This window comes from Anomaloglossus baeobatrachus, chromosome 5 (assembly GCF_048569485.1).
Source record: "Anomaloglossus baeobatrachus isolate aAnoBae1 chromosome 5, aAnoBae1.hap1, whole genome shotgun sequence".
Classification (NCBI taxonomy): domain Eukaryota; kingdom Metazoa; phylum Chordata; class Amphibia; order Anura; family Aromobatidae; genus Anomaloglossus; species Anomaloglossus baeobatrachus.
Window position 1 is genome coordinate 511344455 of NC_134357.1, and position 20369 is coordinate 511364823.

Below are 20369 nucleotides of genomic sequence, written 5' to 3' on the forward strand. Positions count from 1 at the left end.
GGCGGTTACCACGGGTATTTATGGCAGGGTCTGGCAAAACTTCCTGCAGGTTTCCGGTGCACAGGTGATGGGTCCTCCTCCTATCTCGGCCATTTTTGATTTTCTTCAGAATGGAGTGGTACTGGGCCTGGCCACTAACACCTTTTAAAAGTCCAGGTTTCAGCCCTAGGTGTCCTTTATAATCAGAACCTGGCTGGGAATCTCTGGATTAGCCGCTTTATTAGGTCATGTGCTAGATCTCCCCTGGTTCCCATTCCTCGTATGCCCCCATGGGATTTGAATCTTGTCCTGGATGCCCTTGTAGACACTCCCTTTGAGCCCCTCTCGGAAGTTCCCCTTAAAATCCTGTCCCTGAAGGTGGCACTCCTCATTGCACTGACGTCTGCTAGGAGGGTGGGGGATTTACAGGCTCTCTCTGTGAGAAGGGCCCTTCTTACCTACCTGGATAGGACTAGGGACTGGCGGAAGTCCCAGGCCCTTTTTGTGGCATTTCAGGGCAGTACTAAGAGTTGCCAGGTGTCTAAGGCTACCGTGGCACGTTGGCTTCGGTATGCCATCTCCCTAGCTTACTCAGCCAAGGGTGTCCCTGCTCCCCTTCACATTAGAGCTCACTCCACTAGGTCAGTCTCCACTTCATGGGCTGAAAGGGCTGAGGTCTCTGAACGGATTTGCAGGGCCGCCACTTGGGCCTCTGCTTCTACATTTTTTTCGTCACTATAGACTTGACTTGTCCTCCACGGCTGACCTTTCTTTCGGTAGACGGGTTCTCCAAGCGGTGGTCCCTCCCTAAGGTGATTGGTCTCTAGAATCTCTCAGGTGGTGCTGTCATGGGCGAAGGAGAAAAATCTTAATTACTTACCGGTAATGTGATTTTCAGTAGCCCATGACAGCACCCTTAGTTCCCCCCCCCCCCCCCCCCTCCTTTCACTGGTTCTGGGCACAATTCGGGGAGTGTTACCATTAGTGGTGTATTCCTGGTGGTTGGTGTGATTAACATTTTCTGTTTTTGTTTTGTTGGTCCTCTCTGGCTCTGTAAACCTACTGATGTGGAGGAGAGTTGCCGCCTTTTTATCAGTGGGTTTCCTGTCCTGATGTGGGCAGAACCTCTCTCAGGTGGTGCTGTCATGGGCTACTGAAAGTCACATTACTGGTAAGTAATTAAGATTTTCGCTGCGGGAATCCTGCAGCAAAACCTGTTGGTGAAAAAAACCACAGTGTGCGCACAGCATTTTTTTTAGTATAGGTTTTGTTGGGGAAGGACCACAGCAAGGTTATGAAAATTTTCTGCAGCAAAACCGCGGTAAAAAACGCAGTGTGTGCACAGGGCCTAAAAGTCTGAAAAAGTATAATCAGTCAATCCTTCCTCTGTGAACTACTTCCTTAGCCTGATAATAATGGAATTTTATTAAAATTTGTATGGAAATATTTTTTTTTTTTAAACTTCAGATTAATATTCCAATGCAGTGTTATTGAAAAATAATAAAATTGGTTTTATTCTTAGCAGATGACTGTACCAGAAGCTCAGAAGGACATCACATATTCTCAGATTTTGCAACAGATACATGTGAAGAACATGTCACTATATCAGATGCACCTCAAGCCAAGATCCTTTCTTCTGCTTCCTCTAAGACAAATGTGCAAAACAAAAGTCACAGAAAAACTGTTGAACATGAACATCAAATAGCTTCTGTAGGGGAGAAACCATTTTTATTTTCAGAAAGTGAGAAAAATTTTAATCAGAATGAGAAACCAGGTAAACATCAGAGAATTCACATAGGGGAGAAACCATTTTCATGTTCAGAATGTGGGAAACGTTATTACACAAAAGCTGAAATTGTTATTCATCAGAGAATTCACACAGGGGAGAAGCCATTTTCATGTTCAGAATGTGGGAAATGTTTTTATTCTACATCACATCTTGGTGCACATCAGAAAATTCACACAGGGGAGAAGCCATTTTTATGTTCAGAATGTGGAAAATGTTTTGATCAGAAATCAAAACTTCTTAGGCATCAAAGAATTCACACAGGGGAGAAACCATTTTTATGTTCAGAATGTGGGAAATGTTTTGATCAGAAAGCAAAACTTGTTAGACATCAAAGAATTCACACAGGGGAGAAGCCATATTCTTGTTCAGAATGTGTGAAATGTTTTTCTACAAAATTTGAAATTGTTCAACATCAAAGTGTTCACACAGGAGTGAAGCCGTTTTCATGTCCTGAATGTGGGAAATGTTATAATACGAAATCACATCTTAATAGACATCAGAGAATTCACACAGGTGAAAAGCCATTTTTGTGTCCAGAATGTGGGAGCTGTTTCTCTACTAAATCAATTTTGGTTAGACATCAGAGAATTCACACAGGCTAGAGGCTGTTTTCCTGTTCAATATGTGGGAAACATTTATACAAAAATCGCATCTTGCTATGCATCAGATAAGTCATGAAGGGAAAACAAGGCATTTTTCTGCTCCGAATGTCTAAAACGTTTAACAGAAAAATTAGTTTTAATGTTGCATCAGAGAATTCTTATAGGGCAGATCTCCATATGGAATAGTGCAGATGCTATATTCATGATCAGAATGTGGTAAATGTTTTATAGAAAAATTACATCTTGTTACACATCAGAGAATTCACACTGAGGAGAAGCCATTTTCATGTTCAAATTAAGGAAAATATTTTAGTTATAAAAGAAATCTTCTTAAACATCAGAGAATGAACACATATCAGAAGCCATTTGTTTTATTTACAATGTAAAAAAAAAATTCTGTAAGTTATAGTAAAATCACATGTCTACAAAAGAAAGGGAAATCAATTGAGCCCTAAATGAAAAATAGGAAATGTATAAAAGTACCAATGACTATTGTTGAAAATGAATTACCGTACTTTTCGCTTTATAAGACGCACCGGATTATAAGACGCACCCCAAATTTAGAGTTAAAAAATGTAAAAAAAAAAAATAAAAATGGGGTCAGTCTTATACTCTGGTGTTGTCTTAGTGTTGTCTTACCGGAGGGGGCAGCAGTAGTGGTGAAGCTGGTCACAGAAGGCAGAGGTTCTGCTGTCACACGCGGCGGGTCAGTGGCGGCGGGTCCGTGGAGGCAGGTGCGGCGGGTGAGTGGCGACAGGCGCGGCGGGTCAGTAGTGGCAGCGGCGGCGGGTGAATGGTGCAGCAGATTGGTGCGGTGAGTGTCCCAGTGTGTCCGCAGTCCCAGTTCAAATGATGGCGCCCGGAGCAGCGCATGGGCAGATGGAGCTCTCATCCAAGGGCTCCATCTGCGCACGCGCTAACTCCCGGAGCGGCGCTTGCACAGATGGAGCTCTCATCCAAGAGCTCCATCTGCGCACGTGCTGTCACCCGGCGCCATCATTTTGACTGGTTGACATTCAACTGGGACCGCGGAAGCAATGGGAAACCTGCTGCCCACCCGCACAGAGAGGCAGCCTGCACCGACAGGCACCCGGCTGCCGCCAACACGCAGCCACAGGCACCCGGCCTGCCGCCCGCACAGAGGCACAGACACTCAGCCACCCGAACGCTCCAGATCGCTGCACAGACAGACCCCCCAGGTAAAGCTATATTCGGATTTTAAGATGCACCCCTCATTTTCCTCCCAAATTTTTGGGAAGAAAAGTGCGTCTTATAATCCGAAAAATATGGTAGTACCCAAATAATAAACCTATATACATTCTTCATGTAAAATATATTTTACATTTGTATAACTGCTGGTTAAAAATATTGTCGGTGATCCTTTCATCCTATTTAATATCGCTTATGCACAGACGCTGCTATACATGATGAGAGCAAGGTAACCATCCCATGCCTAGCTTGTCTCATCTAATTAATAAGGTGACCTGATAATCTGATGCGACTAGTGGGGAGCATAGAAATGATAGGGTCCCAAAGCTAAACTCTAAGTTGGTAACTTCTTCAAACCACTCACCCCTAAATAAAACTATTATTTAGTGTGGTCATGAAGAGTATTATTCATAATTTTTTAAAACAGGAAAGCGAGAAATGTTTTGTGGCATGTACACAAAATTAGTGATGCTTCTTTGAGTCCCATCCACTATGAAACCCCTTCCATGGCATCCACTTGGTAAGACATTCCCACAGTGGTCCTCCACACAGTATGAAGACCCAAATATGCCTTCACACAATATGTCAACGCTACACATTTTATCCCTACTGTAACCTCCACATGCACAGTATGATGCGTTTCCTTAGACAATATAATCCATCCCGACAGTACCTCCACACGGATTATGATGCACGCACCTTCCCTCAGTATAGTATGAGGCCATCAGTCTTCCCAATAAAGTAAGAAGCTGCAAATATGTCCCCAGCACAGTATGAGGCCACAATCTTGCTCTAATACAGTATGATGCCCCAAATGTGTCCACCACTGGGCTCCCCAATACAGTATATTGCACCCACTGTGCCTCCTGATACAGGATGACCCACACAGTGCTCCCTACTAAAATTTGATCCCCCTCTTCCAATTGCAGACATTAGAAAAAAAATCACCTACTTGGCTCTGTGCTGTGTGTTAATCGAAGCTCCAAGCAGAAGGCACAATAATCGCAGTTTTTTATTTACCATGTTCACCTACGGTAAAACTGACTTGTTAATATGATTCTCCACGTGAGTACAATTACACAGTTACTAAACATGCATAGATTTTTTTTTTCTTTCACCATTTTCTGAGACATTTTAAGGGTATGGGGCTATGTGATGGCTTTTTTTTTTTTGCACCCTGAGCTGATATTATTACTAACACCACTTTTTGATTAGATACAATGTTTTGGTCACTTTTTATTGCATTGTTGCGGTGACCCAAAAAACATAGTTCTGGCATTTTGATTTTTTGTTTCACCATTTAACAATTGGATTAATTTATTTATATATTCATGGATCAGACTATTACAAACTCTTCACCAAGCTTGTTTTTTTATTATTTTTACTCAGTCAAAAGAGGATGATTTGAACTTTTTTTCTTCTTCACAATTTTTAAAACATTTTATTTAATAGTCCCCTTAGGGAACTTGAACCTGCAATCATCTGAATGCTTGTGCTGTATAGAGCAGTGCTACAGCATTGGTCTATATAGCAGAAATCACAATCTCCTATGAACACCAGCTAAGCACCAGCTTTTACAGGAATACTATCACGCAGTATGTAATGACAGGTCAAGGGCCCCTAGACTGGCCCTCAGACTTGGGACCCTGCGCTGGTCCTTCTCTTGGAGGTAGGCTTGATGGTAGCCAGGTCCAAGCTCCCACTGTGACCCTGACTCCTGTCCAAGCCTTGATCTTACTCCCCCTCATCTACCCTCGGGGTGGGCCTGTAAAAACAATAATGAAACCCACAAAATTACACTGACAAGGGAGAACGGAGACTTGTACACACTACACTTAAAACACACAGGAAAGACAATATGTGTACATGAGAGCAAAGAAAAAGCATGAAGCAATGCACAATGGGAACGTTTACACCGTTCACCATCGCAACAAAGATCACCATCAACAGGTTCACCAACAAGACCGGTATCACTTGGAGCAAAAGCTGAAGCTATATACGGCACTGAGTAGTGAGATGCAGAATCTTCTATAGGAAGTAGATGCCTTTTGATTGGCAATTGACAACCTGAGCTCCTAGCAGAGTTCCCCGGGAATTAACTCCTTCAGGACTGAGGAACAGAGCACAGTAAACAGTTGACACCCAGCTCTGGCTGAACAACTAGGAGACATCAGGTTGCCTGTCAGGCTCTGCAGTTTGAACAGAGCCTGACGCTTCCGTGTCGCCTAATGAGTCTGGACCTGAACACCATATGACAAGTAACTTCATGACAGCATGAGGGGGTTTCAACAGCCCCGCAGGTGTCATGATAGCCCATCAGTGCCTTGTGATCACGTCACGGGTGCATGAATCTGCCTGAATCTTTCCCTGCACATTTCGGTTGATCTGAGCAGCCATCATGCGACTTTCATAGCCGTGGATGAATCAGAGATCCGCCTGCGGCTGTTAACCAGATACAATCTGTGACAGCAAGATTTAACATAAGCCAGTGGGGTGAATGTCATTCCTGCCACCCATCTGTGCGCCTGTGACGTTAATAAAACCACAACACAAGTTCAAATCTTTTGCCCCATTGAAAATAAAACATTAAAAAAATATATATATATATTTGGTATCGCCATGTTCAGAAATGTCCAATCTATAAAAATATAAAATAAATTAATCTGATTGGTAAAGGGTGTAACGAAGAAAAAAACCCCATCAGAATGGTTTTTTTTGGCCTCCACAATATTACAATGAAATACAATAAGAGGCGATCAAAACCTCGCATTTACTCAAAACTAGTATCAGTATAAACATCAGCTCAGGGCGCAAACAATAAGCCGTCACACAGCCCCAGATCCAGAAAAATGAGAACGTTCTAGGTCTCTGAAAATGAAAACAAAAATGAAATTATTTTTTTATACAAGTTTCTGAATTTTTCTTTTCACCAATTAAATAATACAAAAACTCTACATGCAAAACAACAAGCCCTCATATGGCTATATTGCTGAAAAATAAAAACATTATGGCTCTTGGAAGAAGGGGAGGAAAAAAATGAAAGGGCAAAAATGGAAAACGGCCATCGCGTGAAGGGGTTAAGCCACAGCCATATATCTAGTGTGCGGCTCTGCATGTGAAGCTATGTGGAGAAGGTAGGAAACTTAATTGGAGGAGACACAGAGAAGCATATCCTACAACCTTGCGCACCTTACAAAGTAATTTTTCCCCTATTGAAGCCTCTTAGTGTTCTCATGCACTGTTACCCCTTTCATGGTCCCCAAAAAACAATGCCAGTAAATGTGCCCCCCAATGAACTCCTGAGCACCCTCCACACGCACAGTATTATAACCTTAAAGTACCCCCTGCAATGTATGATGGCCCTCCTAGACAATAAGATGGCCCCCACACAACCCTACACACTCTGTAACTGAATGCACACAGCCCTCCACACAGTATAATGGACCACACACAGCCCTACAAACAGTATATTGGCCACCACATAATCCTTCATATAGTATGATGGTCTCACAAAAAAAGCCCTCCATATAGTATAATGTTCCCACAAATAGCCCCTCCTTATAGTATGATGGACCCACAACTAGCCTGCCATACAGAATGATGCCCCCACAAATAGCCCTCCGTGGACCACACAGTCCTCCAAACTGTACAATGGCCACTACATAGTCCTCCATATAGTATGATGGTCTCACAAATAGCCCTCCATATAGTATGATAGCCCTCTGTCTATTATGATGACCCCACAAATAGCCCCCCTATATAGAATGAGGGCCCCACAAGTAGCCTTCCAAATTGTATAATGGCCTCACAAAAAGCATGTAGACCACACAAATTGCCCTCCAAATATTATGGCCCCACAAGTATCCTTCCATGTAGTATGATGGTCCCACAAATATCCCTACATAGAGTTTGATGGCCCCACAAATAGGCCTCCATAGTATGTTGACTCCCACAAAGTACTCATTGTGTGGGCCAACATACTATTTGGATATACAGTAGTAGCTTTTCAGGGGGTTATGTTAAAGGGTCATGCCTTTATTGATTGTGGGACAGAGGAACATTTTTTGGAAATTTCTATGGCCAGGGCTCTGGAGCCAGCTATTAAACCTACCTCTTTGGATAATTCTTTTCTCACCCAGAGCATAAAGTCTATTACTAATTGTCCAGTATCCCTTCAGGTACGCTGTCTTCATAAGGAAGAAATTACTTTCCTTTTTCTTCAAGCCCTTCCAGCCCCGGTGGCTCAGACAGCAGAATCCCCATATTGACTGGGTTAGTGGGGACGTCATTGGTTGGAGTAAGTAGTGTTGGGATAAATGCATCTAGGAAATCAATAGAGCCGGGTGTTTCACTACTCAGGTCCCATGGTACATTGAAGAGTTCCCTGAGTTATTTTCTGAAGGGGGAAGTTTGGGGATTGTAAAATACAATTGATTGCGAGGGCACCCCCCTGCCTAATGGTGAAATCTTTAATCTTTCAGAAACTGAGAGGGTTGCCATGGGGAATTGTGTTCAGGAAAACATCTCTAAGGGTTTCATCCATCCCTCAAAATCTCCTGTGGGAGCTGGTGTCTTTTTTTGTGATTAAAAATGATGGGTTATAAGGCCATGTGTAACACTCATTGCTGATGAGGTGGTGAGAGGGAGTGGATCCAGTGGACCACAGGGGGGACCAAGGATTACACTTTCATCGGAGGGGCATAACTAAGCACCCAACAAGAGCCACATGCCAGGTGCCACTCCCAGGGTAGTGACAGGGACTGTGGCTGAGTGGAGCAGAGTGGCAGCAGGACAGGCACTGGCAGGAGGGAACACAGGCAAGAACAAACAAGCCAGAAACACAGTCAGGACGGGATCAAGCAGGATGGGTACAGACAGGTACAGAATGTCTGGCATGGCTTATCAGGCTCAGATCACCAGGCATGGGACATCAGGCACAGGACATTGGCCTCAGGTGTAGCCATGAGAGGACCCCAGGAGGACCTCCATTCATAAGGCATAGAACTCCAGCTGTCAACTTTCAGGTCATCAGCCACAGGACATCGAACGCAGGTGCAGCCGGGACGGCTGAGGCAGATATGATGACAGGTGCAGGTGGGTACGGACACGGATGAAGGACAAGAGGTGGTATTGTAATTGAGACACTTTTTCCCACATGCCGGAGCAGATATGTAGAAATTTCTTATGTTTGAGTCTAAAGAGGTCAGTGCTGTTAAGATGCATTTCATGCACACATAAAATGTCTGAGTTTCTCTGGAGAGCTTCTCTACAAAGTAAAGACCTCTTAAATGGCGCGTTTAGACCCTTGGCATTAACTGGCATAGTTCTATTTACCATTGTAGACCATTTTTGGTTGCTGTGGACTGTATCTACTCTGTATCCTCGAACTTTGGAAGAAAATCGTAATGTTAGAGAGACCATCATATACATCATAAGGTGAACAAGCATGCAGGATGTGTACTGTATATATTAACTTTTAAAACAACAAAAATCTCAGATAGTCCTTTGGAAAAAGGACTTAAGGGGATCAAAAAAGGAGGTTCTTCCCAGAATAAACAGTAGGAACTCAGTAATGCATGGAAAAAATAAAAACCTTTAGGCCCTGTGCGCACTAGAAAATGGAATTTTCTTAAGAAAATTCCACAGGCTCTGAAAGATTTCCGCAGCCGTGGAAAAAAAACGCAAAAAATATAACCGCACCGAAATCCGCATGCGTTTTGTTGCGGATTTGGTGTGGTTTTTCCACAGGTTGTTCCCTGCGGGATTTCACAATTACAGTAGTGAAATCCCGCAGCTACCTGCGGAAAATAAGTGACATGCAATTCTTTTTGCTGTGGGAATCCCGCAGCAAAACCTGTAGCTGTCAAAATCCGCCTAGTGCACACAGCATTTTTTTTCTCATAGGTTTTGCTGGTGACTCACTGCAGGAAGGTTATGAACATTTTCTGCAGCGAAACATGCAGCAAATCCGCGGTAAAATCCGTCTAGTGTGCGCAGAGCCTTAAAGGGGGTTAAAGATACCAAGTAAAAAGCAGGAAGCTGGGGGCCTTGGTGGCTTGGAGAATCATGCAAGGGTCGGCTCCTAGTTCCAAGAGAAAAAAGGAAAGGAAAATAGAGGATACGCCAACGGTGTGTCCAAGGTCCTGAGCAAGGGTAATACATGGCATGATGTAAGCCAAATCCTACGCGTTGTGAGGTTGTCGTCTTTTGACTGTAGACCATTCCTCTCCTATCTGTCATTTTGGAGGCCACAGTCATTGAGTAATGATAGATGGGAGAGGTAAGTTCCAGTCTTTGCATTTCTGGAGTGCACTTTCTGGAGTGGATGCCACATGTTTGAAACCGTTCTTGGTAATAATCAATTTTACTGGAAAGCCTCATTTATATTGAATTTCATGCTCTCTGAGGATTCTCGTGCTCTCAGCAAATGCCCTTCTGCGAGATAGCATGAATGCTGATAGGTCAGTAAGCATGGTAATGCTGCCAAAATGTTCCGGAATAGTAGGTGGGTTGCGGGCTACCTCTAGTATTTTCTCTTTCACATGATAAAAGTGAACCCTTACTATTACATCTCTGGGAGAAAAAGCGGATAGGTGTTTGGGGAGTTTGTGTGCTCTAGCTTCAGATCTATTGAGCTGCTTCAGGCATAAGGCAGGAGAAGTAATTCAGGAGGAATTCCTTGAGGCTATCCGTCTTCACAGATTCTGTATTGCCCCTAAGTATGACAGTGTTATGATGTGATCTGTCATTCATATCAGCAAGTTTGAATTTAAGAGCTTCCAAGTACTCATCCTTTGTGGTCACAGAATCCACTATTTCATTATGAGCCGGTATTAGTTCTGACATTTTATTTTCTATATGAAATGTGTAATCACCTATAGCAAAAAAATCTCTTTTTGCATAGAGAGAAGTACACCCTGTAGGTCTTTATCTATGGAGGATTTTAACTCCGCTAATAGTATCCTTATAGTGGTCTCTGTTACGCGGCCTGAGGAATTGCTTCTTGACTCTTGTGTAACGCCCTTATTTTGTGAGTGGCCCTTTATTTTGTGAGCATCTCTTACATGTGGGGAGGACAAATGGGACAGGACCCCAGCTGAGATGGCGCCCTTGGCCACTTCTTTCGGCTGCTCACCTGCGGTATCTAACGCCGCCGATTCTGACCCCTCTGCTGATATCACCGACATTTAAGCTGGGCTGCCCCCAAGGGCAACAAGGCCTTCACTGCTGCGTATGGATCATCCAACTCACCCATGTGTGGATCCGCTGCACGTGGTGTGACTGAGCTATGCTGTGATCTGCCGCCATCATGTTGGGAACCTTCTGCCCTTCAGCAGCCGAGAAGAACTTGGTCATCTTCAGAGGGCTTTTCCTCTGCTACCCATGTCCACTTATGCCTTCTTTCATGCTGCTGGGTGCCTGGGATATTTATCCACCAGCCAGGATAGGAACAGGCTGTTTCTGCCACTGTGAGCCACTTTAGGAGCCGGTAAGCACAGGAGCAGACCAACTATACTTCTGCCTCCATGCGCTGCTGGACATGCCACCAACTCTCAGTTCTTTTAAACAATTTTTTTGTATCTACTGGCTAACACGGTACAAATATATACCATCAATTAATTCACTGTAAAGGTTGTTTTGTCCCCACTTAAAGGTGATAGAAGCTGCGTAGTTGTGGGATGGCGTGAGAATCTTACCTTTGTTTTTCAATAGATGAGGCAGACATGACCAGAGCGCTTCAGAGTTGATGGATAAAACGTGCACGCGCGGAGATGAATAACTGTGGTTTATTTCTCCATAAAACATGCACAGTTACAGAGAACCGAGTTCTTGGTGTTGTGCTATTCTAGTGATGTTATTTCTGATGCCACTAAGGTCAGAAGACTTTGCTTCTAGCAGCTCAAATAAGGGGTGTGATTCTCATGATCTCTGGCTGGGAACTGAACATGGATGCCAGGATGTGATGTAAGAGGAGCAGCAGACACTCCCATGGGCTGGACGAAAAGAAACAGAGGAGCCGAAAGGTCTGACCAGTAGATGGCAGCAGAAGACAAGCATGAAAAACATTAAATAACAGTAGATATGTCATTACAGGTAACAGTTTTAAATAAAACAAGTAGGAACAGCACACTCCCCATCTGAAATTCACTTTGGGGATTTCACTATTGAGTCCATAATATAACCTAAAAGGAAAGGCATGTTAAATGCAAAAACAAACTCAATTGAGTCCAAACAAGAAGGATGGCTCAAAGTTCAGGTCCGGTGGCGTTCATCCCGTGTGGACGCTCTCTATGTGCAACAGCAGAACAAGTTTGTGGATTGGCTTGCAAAGGTCTTCGTCTCACCTTTCCTGATGACCTTTAGCTCCACCTTCCGAACATTGCCGTCCTGGCTAGGCAGTATCCTAGTAATCAGTCCCATAGGCCAGTCAGTCCTTTCTGTGGTCTGGTGTTGTGAATGTTAGTTATGTCTTGGCTGCTGGGAGGCTCCCTCTGGTGGCCAGGAAGGGTTTGGACAGAGACCAGGTGGGTTGTGCAGTGGGTGTTTCCTTTCCTAATTCTCTGATTATTTAAGTCCTGGTCTGATTGCAGGCTGTTGCCGGATGTCAGTTGTACTTTGTATTTTCAGCCTGCTTAATCCTTCTCTACATCACATCTTCCCCAGATAAGTGCTTGCTCTTTATTTATTGTCTGGTTCTTTTGTTTATCTGGGTTTGTCATTTGTTGTGGTTGGTTTCAGTTTATTTCCTTCCAGGGATTTTCCCCCTCAGGGGATTGTTGAGGAACTCCCTGCAGTTCTGTGTGGAGTTTAGCTCCTTTGGGTCCATGTGTTTATGGCTTGTTGAATTTGTTATAATTCTTGTTTTCTGTTCATTGGTATGACAAAGGCACCTGGTATAGGACGAAGTTCAGATCGAGCGATCTGAGGGCCTTTTTGTACTATCAGGAAGTTGGTATTTTGTAGGGTTTTTCTCTGGCTACCATCAGTTCCTTTCCTGTACTTTCCTATTTTAGTCAGCGGGGGCCTCACCTTTTGCTAATCCTGTCATCTACCTGTGTATTGTGTTTTTCCTATATCACCGCAGTCTTTGAATGTGGGGGGCTTGCTATTCTTGTCTATTTTCTGAGGCAGAGAGTTATTCATCTTTCCTACCTTTAGGATAGCTAGTTCTCCGGCTGGGTTCGCGGTGCACAGGATGTTAGTTCACCCCTCGGCTACTTCTAGTTGTGTTGGTTAGTAAGGGGATGGCGGCCAGATTAGTTGCCAATGCTCTTGTCACCTTTTTTGCCAATGATTTGTGGTGGTCTTCCATGGTTCCGGATCATAACAGTCTGGTCTGTCATGAGGGCTAGGTCTCCTTCTTTGAGGTTCGGCTTGGGATGTCACCACTTGTTTCTTCCTTGAAGAATGGTGAGGTATTCCTTCCTCCACCGGTTCCAGAAGTAGTCAGCCAAGTATTGAACCCTTTTCCAGTGTTTTTGATAAGTGTTCGCGTGTGTGAACTCTCCGCTGGGCCTTACCGCGTTGTCAGTTTTTTGGGTAATAAGAATGGTATGGTTGGGCTTCGGGGCTAGCTTAGCCTTGCCAAATACAAATCCAACGTAGTTTTGTCCGTTGGGGTCTGTCACTTTCAGGTATGCAACCGCTGCTATGGCTTCTGGTGAGGCGTCTGAGAAGATGTGGAGTTCCTTCTTTATGCTAGAGGTGAGTGAGATTTTGATATAACATCTTTGGATGTGAATGTTCAACCCACACGACTGTTTCCAATCTTCCCATTTTTGCTGTTTGTTGGAAGGGAGTGGGGTATCCCAGTCCTTGACGGTTTCAGATAATTGTCTCAGCAGGGATTTGCCTTGTATAGTGATGGGCGCCACAAATCCCAGCGGGTCGAATAAGCTGTTCACTATAGAACGGACACCATGTTTTGTGAATGGCTTGTCTGAGCAACTTACTTGAAATCCGAAGGAGTCAGCTGCGAGATCCCATCTGATGCCCAGGGTTGACTGTGTAGCCCCAAGTCAATGTCCTTGAACCCAGGCGCGTGATCACCCGACTCAAAGGCTCTCATTACGGTCAGGCTGTTTGAAGCAATTTTGTGTAACTGAGTTTTTCCTGGGACAGCATGCCTTGGGTCCTTTTGAGCAAATCAATGGCTGCTTCCTCGGTGGGTAGTGATTTGAGCCCATCATCTACATAAAAGTCTTTCTCAACAAAGTCTCTGGCATCTGTTCCATACTCAGACTCTCCCTCTAATGCGGTTCTCCGGAGACCATAGGTTACAACTGCGGGTGAAGGCTGTTTCCAAATACGTGGACATTCATACGATATTCCACCATCTCTTTATTGGTGTCATAAAGGAGAACATCGTTAAGAGATACGCCTTCATGTTTGGCGCTGGAGTCGAAGACAGCCCTGATTTGATTTGGTTTCCGTGGGTGGTATACACCGAATGAAGGCAGATACAAGCACTCTTCGTTCTTCTTCAAGGATGGAGCAGGTTCTGCGTGGTTGTTGCGGAATATTTTGTCCATAAAGGCAACAATATGTTCTCTCATTTCAGGTTTGCTGTTCATAGACCGCTGAAGAGAGTTAAATCTGGTCTGAGCTTGATCTCGGTTGTTTGGGAGTCTTACCCTGGTAGATCGGAAGGGTAATGGAGAGACCCAGTGTTTGGTTTTGTCTTTAGAAAACTCACAGTCCATTATTTTGATGAATTCTCTGTCCTCTATTGACAAGGCCACTTTATCGTCGTCCTTGGTTGTGAGAAAGTCTGATCTTCCCAAGTTGTCGATATGCAGAGAAGAAGCGATGACAGGTAGCTGTATTGTGTCTGGAGACTTCTTTTTCACTCCATAGTGATGAGGACATGGCTTTAAGCAGGTTGTGCGCCCATCTCCATGCAGGTAAGTCTTGAAGGAGTCAATTTCTAATTGATCAACGCACACATTTCCTATGACTCCCATCCCAAGTCCAGTCTCTGGACGTTTAGTGCATAGTCAGGCCCATTACACTGTTGTCGCACCTTGTGTACCCTTAGATTGTCTCTGCCGAGCAGGAGTAGAATCTCTGCGTTATTGTCCAAAGGTGGGATAACACAGCTTCTGGGGTAGAAATTTCATTCCTGTGGCTGGGTATTTGGTCACATTCAACGAGCATTGGTAGAGGTATTTCAGTCTTCCCATTGATAGGAGAAGCAATGAATCCCTGGGCTCTTCTGCTGCTAGTCTCTATGCGACCCGAGCAGGTGTTCAAGGTGTAGGGTTCTGATGGTCCATTAATTCCGAAGGCTTCAAAGAATTTGGTTCCTGCCAGGGACCGGTTGCTTTGGTCGTCTATGATGGCATACACCTTCATTGCCTTTTCTGGATGTCCCTCGGGATAAACCTTGATGAGGCATATTCGGGCACAACATTTCTCCATTTGGCCCTCTCCACATACCTCTAAGCATGAGCAGGAGACAGCTGTGGTGGTGTCAGTCTGATTCTTGGACTCCCCGCCATGACTTGGACTTGGAGTGGGAGCGGTGGTGACTGCAGCCGGTGTGTCTTTAGCTAGCTGGGTTGGGTGCAAGGCTGAAACGTGTTTTTCGGTATGACACTCCTCACACTTGACAGTGAATTTACAGTCCTTGGCCATGTGCTCAAGTGATGCGCAGCATTTGAAACAGATTCCAAGCTCTGTGAGGACTTTCTTGCGCTCCTGTAGGGTTTTGGATCTAAACCTTCTGCACTTGTTCAGTGAGTGTGGTTTTTTATGGATGGGACATTCTCGATTGAAAGACTTGTCTCGTGATGAGATGGTGTACTTTTTATCTGTGGGTACTGCAGGTGATGGTAGCTCAGTCTTCCTAACACAGTGTTCTTAATATCTCTGCGTTTGTGTATGGCACCTTCATACCTTGATGATGATGATGATGTTGCAGCTGCCGAAGTGTTGAACTCTAGGAAGTCGAGGCTGGGGTCGTTCCTCATCTGGACCTGCTCGTCGATGAACCTGCAGAAGTGAATAAATGGGGGAAAGGTGACGTCATGTACTCTTTTCTACCTTGAGACTGACGTTGCCCATTTCTCCTGCAGACTGTATGACAGCTTCACCACGATTGGGTTCACTCTATGGGCTGTATCTAGATAGCACAGCCCAGACAGACGAGGGTCTCTTTTGGCGAGTTCCAGCTCCATGAGCAGATCTCTGAGGTCTTGACGCTTGTGGACTTCTTTAAGGGTGATCTTTGGGATGTCCTGCAGTCTCTTGACTAGGGCTTTCTCTATTGCTTCTGCGCTGCCAAAGATGCGTTCCAGTCTTTGCCATGCGGCAGTGAGACCTGCTTCTGCTTGTCCCACAAACGGTTCTGAGGCTCTTGATACGGTTTGTAAAGCCTGGGCCCAACCACTTGATCATGAGGTCGAGCTCCTGTTCTGCAGTTAAGTTGAGTTGCTTTCCAGGCCCTGTAGCTCTCTGCACGATCATCAAATTTCGTGAGACTAGTGTTGATTAGCTCTCTGCTCACCATGAACCTGGCAAACTCAGACATCTGATTTCTCACCACTTGTTGCCACGACGACTCGTGATGCCCCTGGGGCGTATGGGCTGCCTGGCGTGAATGGATGAGATGTTCCCGGTTAGAATGACGCTGCAGGGTTGAGCTGTGGTTTAGCCTCTGTAGATTCTGATGACCGCTGCTTGAGCTTTGGAAGTGGGTCAGGAAACACTTGGTTGCCATCTTGCCGTGGTAACTGTATTTGAGAGGGCACCTCTTGGTGACTGTTATTAATTTGCTCGGGTACTTTAGATGGTACTGGCACTGGTAGAGGTAAGTTGGAGGTTTCGGTGTCGTCGGCTTGGACAGTACTGCAAACCGGGGTTGCTACAGGTAACTGATTCAGTACATAGTCTCTTGTGCGAACAACTGGATTGTCTGCTTCCAGTGGTGGCGAGTGAGCTGGATCAGGACCTTGGCTCAATGCTTGTTCAAGTAGTCTCACTTTAGCTAGCGCAACTTCCTCTTCCATCTGTGACCGAAGAATCTTTATCCGAGCCTCCGCTTCTGCCCTTTTGACTTCTGCTTTAGCGGCTTCTGCTTTTGCAAGGGCTTCTGCTTCTGCCCTTTTGGCTTGTTCCTCTACTTCTCTTTCTGTGAAGGAACGTCTCACCTTGGATTCTTCTGCTCTTACGCGGGCCTTTAGTATCCTGTCACTCAGGGCTGAACTTCTTGAGGATGATGACCCGGATGACCGAGAGGAACATCTAGATGAGGTTGATCGGTGTGATCTGGTTTCTTGTTGGTGAGAGATACGGTGTTTGGCCTTGTCTATGGCATCTTGCACCATCTAGCCCACTGCATCCCCATAATTGGTGAATCACATTAGATGAGAAAATTCTGGTGCTTTGCCCAGTTCTTCCGATTGCCCTGGTGGCAATACTTTTTGGGTTGATGTCAGCTATGAATGGACAGCTGGCATTAAGCTCAGGGGTTAGTAATATAGAGGCATCTCTCATACACCACATTACTAACCCAGTAAGTGTAGGGTTACAAAACACACAAAGGGAAAAATAGTTTAACTAAAGATACAGCCCCACACTCCCTCATTCACTAAATTATTAATTAAAAGAAATCCTTGAAGTTCTGATGTAATCCAATGATGTAATGTCTTACAACATCCATTGTATCCTATGAAGCTTTGTCCTAAGAACAAGACTCCATATGATTTGAGGAATGTTGTGGGACATTACACCATTGGATTACTTCAGAACTTCCAGGATTTCTTTTTAATTAATAAATTGGTGAACGAGGGGGCCGTGGCCTGGCTGGACACATGAGCGGCTGCACAGTGTGATAGCTCCGGACGACTCACCCTGCATTTATATCTACTGGGCCTCACAGATCCTGAATTTTCGCCGGTACCGGCCGGGCAGAGAGTGTGGAACACGCAGGGACCATCTGGTGCTGCAGAGATGGCCAGGGGCACAAATAAGAAGCAAAGGGAGGCAGCGGTGGGAGCCAGCAGAGGAATCCAAGATGGCGCTGACATGCAGGCTGCAAACACCAGGCCGGAAAGGCAGGCATCCCTCAGTGCAGCAGAGAATCTGGCAGGCTTTGCCAGAACCCCAAGTAAGATCCTAGTGAGACCAGAGGGCTCGGGGGAGGCCACTACAGCACTGGGCAGTAGATTTTCAGTGCTTGCTGATAATGGAGGAGATTCCAGGGAGGATAATGTGGAAGTGAACACTAGCACAGAAGTGCCAGCAGAGGGAGCCATTGTACTTAAAGAGATACCTCATCCAGGCAGTGAAGCTGTAAATCCTAGCACCACAGAAGCTACGTATTTATGGCTAAAAGAAAAAGGTTTTGGTATCGTGTTAGCCAGTTGAAAAATGATTGATTGCTGTCAGTGAGAGAAACAAAATTAAAATTTTGTAGTTGTGATACCTTTTTAATGGCTAACTAAAATAAAAATAAAATATGATGTTATAAAGCAAGCTTTCGAGATCTGTTTCTTCAGATATTTTGTCATAACATGCCTGAGGAAGAGACCTGAGATGTCTCGAAAGCTTGCTTTATAACATCATATTTTATTTTTATTTTAGTTAGCCATTAAAAGCTATTTATGGCTGTGACACAATATGGCTCTGCTTTTACCTCCTGGGAACCCAGATGGGACAGATCAAAGAGGAACTGTCATTTATGCGCCAGAACATGCAGAGAGAGTGACGGTGTTAGCAGTGGAGGGTAGAATCAGTGATATGGAGGATGCCTTTCCCCAGGTAACACGTGACACTCGCAGACATGACAAATAAATATTAATTCTGCAAGCTAAAGCAGATGATTTGAAGAACAGGCTCCAACGGAATAATGTCAGAGTTATTTGGGTCCCGGAAAAACTGAGGGTAATAGCCCAACGGAGTTCTTTGAGGACTGGCTGCATAATTTATTTGCATCAGATGGACTGACCCCGCTATTTGCAGTGGAAAGAGCACATAGGGTCCCCACCAGACCATTACTGCCTGGAGCTCCTCCACGGCCGGTTCTGATAAAGTTGCTACATTTCAGAGACAGATGCCATTTTGAAAGCAGCATGCACTAAAGGGAAAGCCACTTATAATGGCCGTGACGTCCTACTTTTTTCCGGATTATTCCATCGAGATCTCCAAATGGCGGGCTCAATTTGGCGATGTAAAGAGGCAATTGCGGAATCTCCAAATCCTATTTTCCATGATCTATACAGCAAAGTTGAGAGTGGCAGCATTGGGAGAAACCTTGTTCTTCAAACATCCAAAAGATGTGCTTGGTTTGATTGACCAAAATGAGCAAAGGATTCGTCAGAATTCATGAAAAGAATTGGTTGTTATTTAAGAGTATTTGCCATTGGTGGTTGCCGGTAATATGTTTTTGTTTTTTTCAAAAAAGATGATTATCCACAGCCCAGTGGAACTTTCATATTATGTACTGTATCTGGTTAAAACAAAGGGTGAAGATCGGTGCGGTAAACTGCTCTTGGTTTAAAAAAGTTTTTTAAAAAAAAATTATTGTGGTCGCTCTCTGCACAGTTGCAGGATGAACTGGTGCCCTTGTCCGGCTGTCATTTTCAGATGGAACTCTCTAAGGCTGTTATTTGTGGGGTTTATTTTTGTTTGTTCTCTTTTTGCGTGGTGGGAGGGGTTTTCACATCTCTTTATTTGATTTAGGTGCAAATGTGCTAGGTAATGGTAATCTTATCTTCATACAGCGATCTGTGATGAGTAGGTGGGTTTTCATGCATTTGTATATCATTACGGTTCAGATACAGCCATGTATTAGAGGGGGACAGAGCGGAGAGGTATTCAACTACTTCATTTACCTTACAGTAAGATGAACAACAAAGTTCATATATTATCCTGGAATGTGAGGGATCTGGGAGACACTACTAAAAGAGCATTGGTGATGGAGTTTGCTCGCACAGGGTCCCTGGCGATTATTTGTTTGCAGGAAACGCACTTAGAAAAAGGGAAAACGGTTTTGATAAATAGAGCGTGGGTAGGATCTAGCTTTCACTCCGCTTTCTCCAGCTATGCCAGAGGAATAAGTATTCTAGTGCATAACTCTATACCATTTGAATTGATAACATCCCAGGTGGACGGGGAGGGTAGAATGGTGGCACTTCATTGCAAACTGATGGCTACATAGATAATACTGATTGGAGTTTATATTCACCCACCCTTTAACACTAAGGGTACCGTCTCACTAAACGACGTACCAGTGATTTCGACCTCGATATGACCTGATCAGGATCGCTGGTACGTCGCTACAGGGTCGCTAGTGAGTTGTCAAACAGTCAGATCTTCCCAACGACGCAGTAATGATACAGCGGTCGCTGGGACCCTATCACATAGCCCGATTCAAATCTTGATTAGTAACATAGGCATGCATCTACATTGCCTTTTCTGTGCCCCCTCTGCTCCGATTGGTGGTCGTAACTGCGTTGCGACTGGGCGGCCTTGCCGTTAGAAAAGGCGTTCCATCCTTCTCCATCCTTGTCCATCCTACAGTCCCGATGCAGAATGGACTGTATTACGATCTGCTGCTACACGCGGTCCGGGACAAGTGAATTCAGCCCTCTGAAATGTACTGCGATCTACAAGCCAGAACAGAGGATGGAAGCGGCCAATCCGAACGCAGTAGCGATCACCAATCGGAACAGAGAGGGCGTGGAAAACAACGAAGATGCACGCCTACTTAAGTCGCGAACGAGGTCGTTGGGTAAGGTGTCAAACACCGATGCGTGCTGCCCTGCGGGAGCCCGATGACCGAAAAA

The 20369-nt window shown here is 44.8% G+C and overlaps 3 protein-coding genes across 4 annotated transcripts in view; 2 read left to right on the forward strand and 1 right to left on the reverse strand.

Annotated features, from left to right (window-relative positions):
• The window catches only part of LOC142311988 (uncharacterized), a 29059-nt gene extending 16959 nt beyond the window's left edge, over positions 1-12100 (forward strand). The window contains exon 7 of one of the 2 annotated variants that reach the window (XM_075350864.1): positions 1502-12100. In XM_075350864.1, coding sequence (XP_075206979.1) covers positions 1502-2370 — 869 coding nt within the window. In that variant the 3' untranslated portion in view covers positions 2371-12100. The remainder of the gene's footprint in view (positions 1-1501) is intronic. The other variant, XM_075350865.1, reaches the window with a different exon arrangement.
• LOC142311975 (uncharacterized) overlaps positions 1-20369 on the forward strand; it is a 452821-nt gene that overhangs the window by 314773 nt on the left and 117679 nt on the right. The window lies entirely within an intron of this gene.
• LOC142311970 (uncharacterized) overlaps positions 1-20369 on the reverse strand; it is a 423868-nt gene that overhangs the window by 78742 nt on the left and 324757 nt on the right.